At 46.7% G+C, this 4,361-nt stretch overlaps 1 protein-coding gene across 1 annotated transcript; it reads right to left on the reverse strand.

The window, feature by feature from the left end:
- Nucleotides 1–2,652: 2,652 nt before the first annotated feature.
- LOC123135770 (histone H4) lies at nucleotides 2,653–3,225 on the reverse strand. The gene has a single exon (XM_044554980.1). It carries the CDS (start codon nucleotides 3,134–3,136, stop codon nucleotides 2,825–2,827), a length of 312 nt encoding a protein of 103 aa, XP_044410915.1. The 5' UTR covers nucleotides 3,137–3,225; the 3' UTR covers nucleotides 2,653–2,824.
- Between the last annotated feature and the right edge of the window lie 1,136 nt (nucleotides 3,226–4,361).

The raw sequence follows: 4,361 nt of genomic DNA on the forward strand, positions 1-4,361 counted from the left end.
GTGGCGGCATCTTTGGGGCAGCAACAGCAGCTAGAAGGAGCGGGCAGTGATCCGAGCATGAGGTGGATGCCGCGTGCAGCAGGAAACCTGGGAACATGGCCTCCCACTCGATGGTGCAGAAAAATTTGTCTATGCTCGCTAGGGTTGGATGTTGACGCTCGCTGCTCCAAGTGAAGCACCTATTTTTGCATTTTATCTCGCGCAGGCCACCGGCGTCAATTGCCGCCCTAAACTTGCCCATGATCCTCCTATTTATATTACTGTTGTTTTTGTCGCGAGCCTCGTAAATGATGTTAAAATCACCATTCAGAAGCCATGGTTCCCCTCGAGGGGGAGCGCCTCTTACTAGCTCAGCCAGGAAACTATCCTTTCTAGCGCCCTCCGATGGCCCATAGACAGTCGTCAACCAAAAACTAGCTCCTGAGGAGAGCACGGTGACCTTGTCCGTGATGGAGAACTCCCCGATCACGTGAGACTGGATTCTGACTGATGTTGAATCCCAAAAGATGGCGGCGCCTCCTCTTGTGCCATTTGCAGGCAGGACAATGTAGTCATCTAGCCTTTGGCCTCCTACTTCCCTGGCGAATTCTGTTGTCCACTCTTCAAGCTTGGTTTCCTGGATGCATAAAATGGCGAGGCGATGCGTGTTTGCTGTGTCCTGCACTACAGATCGCCGGGCTGGATTGTTTAAGCCCCTGACATTCCAACTCATGATCGGGCCGGCTGTGTTACTCATCAGGAGCTCCAGCAGGGCGAGACTCTCGCCGCGCCATGCTCGCGCTCGTGCTCGCCACCAGCCCATACCCTCAGTCATAGTTCCTCGGCAAGCCGGCCCTCCAACGCAACCATTCCTTCCTCCTCTTTTCTTCTCCCAAATCCCTCCACCCTTCCCCAACCAAACCAGGCTCTTTAAGCCATGATCGCGGCCAGAATCTTCTTCGGACGTCATTGCCAGGGCGGTGCTGCTCGTTGTTGCAAATGGGGGCGGCGAACAACCACTGATTACAAATGAGATTTTATGTTTCTGCAACAAGCCTCTTGTCACAGAGGGAGCGAGCACAAAACTATGTCTGTTGCTAAGGGGGAAATAATGATTTGTTTTCTGCAACAGATGTCTTGTTTCCGAAACTTAGGCCATGTTTCAAAGAAAAAAAATGGTTCGGCAGGACCGCAACAAGGCTCGTGTTGCAAAGTGCAGAGCGCAACACAAGCCTTGTTGCAAAGGTTGATGCACGCCTATGGGAAGAAGATTGGACGGTTATCGTGCTCGTGATCCTATGGCTACTGAGGCGGCGGATATTTTCTAAACATGGCCCGACCGACGCGTAGCAGGTCCCATACTTGACGCCTTCATTTGCATATATCTATCAGACATTTGGATGTGATAGCACTACCACAAAAGCGGAACTCTGTCTAATATATATCTTAGCTCGTGCACTATTTTCATGTTCCTAAACTCATTATAACAATAGCTTATTAGCGATTTCGAGGGTACTATTCTACAGAGTGTAAACAGACCAAAGTTACTAATACCATTACGATAAAAAGTCCGGTGCAGTTCTGTTTCAGAAACTCGGTTGGTTTGGAACTTATCATATTGGGTTCCAAAATATTATATACTTCCTCCGTTCCTAAATATAAGTCTTTGTAGAGATTTCACTATGAACTACATACGGACGTATATAGATGCATTTTAAGTGTGGATTCATTTATTTTGCTCCGTATGTAGTCCACCCAGTAGAATCTCTACAAAGACTTACATTTAGGAACGGAGGAAGTATATTTTGTGAAGTCCGAAATATTAATGTTTAAAGGTACATAAGTTGCAAAATGTACACGGGCGGTGCTACTGAGCCATGGTGAAATAAAAGACATCCAAATCTCAATACAGTTCTCCACACTGTTCTCCAGTTTCAAATTCTATAACTACCGTTCATATATTATCGTTTTCGATCAATCATTTCAGGAAGCCTGAAATCTCAGCATTCAGGCAATAACCAAAAAAAAAAACTTGGATACATGACTACTTGGGAGTACATGGGTGAGTTGTACACCAAACCCGGACACGGTGAGTCTCTAATGTTTGCATGTTGAGCTCCACTTCAGTTCATGTCTTCCAACTTCTAACTGCATTCAGCTCATACATGTTTTCAGCCAAACAAATCAATTGCTTCTTATTGTGCTTAGAAAAAGATGTGACTGGTTAAAATCTATGTTTGGCCACAGAAATCAGCTGCCTCGGTTAAAAGATGCATCATATGGTCAACTTCTATTTTCGAAAACAAGCAACAAGAAAAAACGGCTGCTTCCCATGACATTTGAAATGTTCAGGTCAGACACCCGGGTCTCAATGGGCAGCACATATCTTATTCGAAACTTGGTTCAATTGGCAGACCACAGGTTAATAATGTTATTAACAGCAATGCAGGGATTGGTGTACATCTGAGTTTTGAATCGGCTGATGGTGAGCATTTGACACTTGACATTCAGAAATGCAGGGATGGTTCGAATTTACTGCAAACTAAATCCAACACGGTGGATTTTGGGCCAGAAGATTACAGCGACGAACAATGGGAAATTGGGAACGCATTGACAAGATTTAACAAAGCGCACTGACAAGATTTAACAACAGAGCAAGAGATTGCAGACGAATTCGGGGATAAAATGCTGAGATTTCCATTCCACGCTAGCGATACACCGAAACAACAGACAGCAGCGAGATGCGGCCATTCCATTACACCGAAGACCATGAACACTGAACAAACCATGGCTAGCTAGCTACGAATCTGGCGGCGCGAGGTGGATTCGACAGGACCGGCGTGACCTAGCCGCCGAATCCGTAGAGGGTGCGGCCCTGGCGCTTGAGGGCGTAGACGACGTCCATGGCGGTGACGGTCTTGCGGCGGGCGTGCTCGGTGTAGGTGACGGCGTCGCGGATGACGTTCTCGAGGAAGATCTTGAGCACGCCGCGGGTCTCCTCGTAGATGAGCCCCGAGATGCGCTTCACGCCGCCCCGGCGAGCCAGACGGCGGATGGCCGGCTTGGTGATGCCCTGGATGTTGTCGCGCAGCACCTTCCGGTGGCGCTTGGCGCCTCCCTTGCCCAGCCCCTTCCCTCCCTTGCCGCGGCCCGACATCGTCGACTCTTCTTTCTCCGGCGAGATTGGCTGGGCTGCTGTGTGTGTGTTGCTGGTGGTGGTTGTGGCGGCGGTGTGGCGAGATGAGATGGACGGGGCTGCGGCCTGGGGGATTTATAGCTGCGAGGCTTCCGGGGAGGAGATGGGAGCGATCCGCGTGATGCGGGGTGCGGGCCGTCGGATGGAATATGAATGGCTGGGAGTGGTGGAGAAGGGGTGGCGCGGATCGCTGACGTGGCCTGGAGCGAGGGCGTGGGCGGGAGGAGTTGTGTTTTCTCGCGAGTTGCCCCGCAGACGCACGGTGTTGACAGCTCTAGCCCGTTGTTTTGGGCCTTGGAAGCAGCTTCGAACCCGTTGACAGCTCTAGCCCGTTGGCCTAGGCAGCTTGGAAGTAAACATAAAAAAATAAGGCAGCTTGGAAACAATTCCGTTAAATGACTGGCTCATGTAAAGATTCTATTGTTTCTCAAAAACAATGTAAAGATTTTTTTTTCAACGGGATTTGTGAAGCTTCCGGATTTATGTTTTCTGTGTTTGTTTATTGGTTTCGCTTACGTTCCGTCTGTTTTTTTGGTTCATTTTCATAAATAAATGTTTCTAAACATTTTTTAAATCTGTATTTTCAAATTTTGTGAACTTCTTTAAATTTGTGGAAATTTTTGAAAGTGAAAACTTTTAAAAAATTGCAAACATTTTAAAACAGGTAGACCAAATTTAGTTCATGAGAACTTTTCGAATTTATGGATATTTTTAAAATTCATGAACTTTTTTTACTTCACCAATTCTTCCAAAAACTAATATCTGCTCCCTTTGTAAACTTTTAGAAAATGTTTTAGGTCACCAAATAGAGGTGGTATATTTTTTCCTCGTGAAGGAACGAGCACAAAAAAGACAAAACGAGCGAGCGGTTTGGACGCCGAACGGTACGAGCAGGATCACTCGTACCATGCGCCATCTTGCGCTCCGATTGCTCTGTTAGATTTTCGCCACACGAGAAAGGTTCTCCAAATATGTTCGTTTGCCAAGATATTGATTGTTTTCTTCCATATATATTTGTTTTTGCACATCAATAGTAAAACAAATTTTCTTATTTCTCCGAGGATTAGCATTAGAAAGGTGTAAGAAATATCGAAAACACATGTGAAGACCGCATCAAAAACCCTCTTATATAAGTCTTGCTTGTCTTCAAGCAACTGAGAAATAAAAAGAGCGAAAGGGAGTTCGA

The sequence above is a fragment of the Triticum aestivum genome, chromosome 6B (genome assembly GCF_018294505.1).
Source record: "Triticum aestivum cultivar Chinese Spring chromosome 6B, IWGSC CS RefSeq v2.1, whole genome shotgun sequence".
Lineage (NCBI taxonomy): Eukaryota > Viridiplantae > Streptophyta > Magnoliopsida > Poales > Poaceae > Triticum > Triticum aestivum.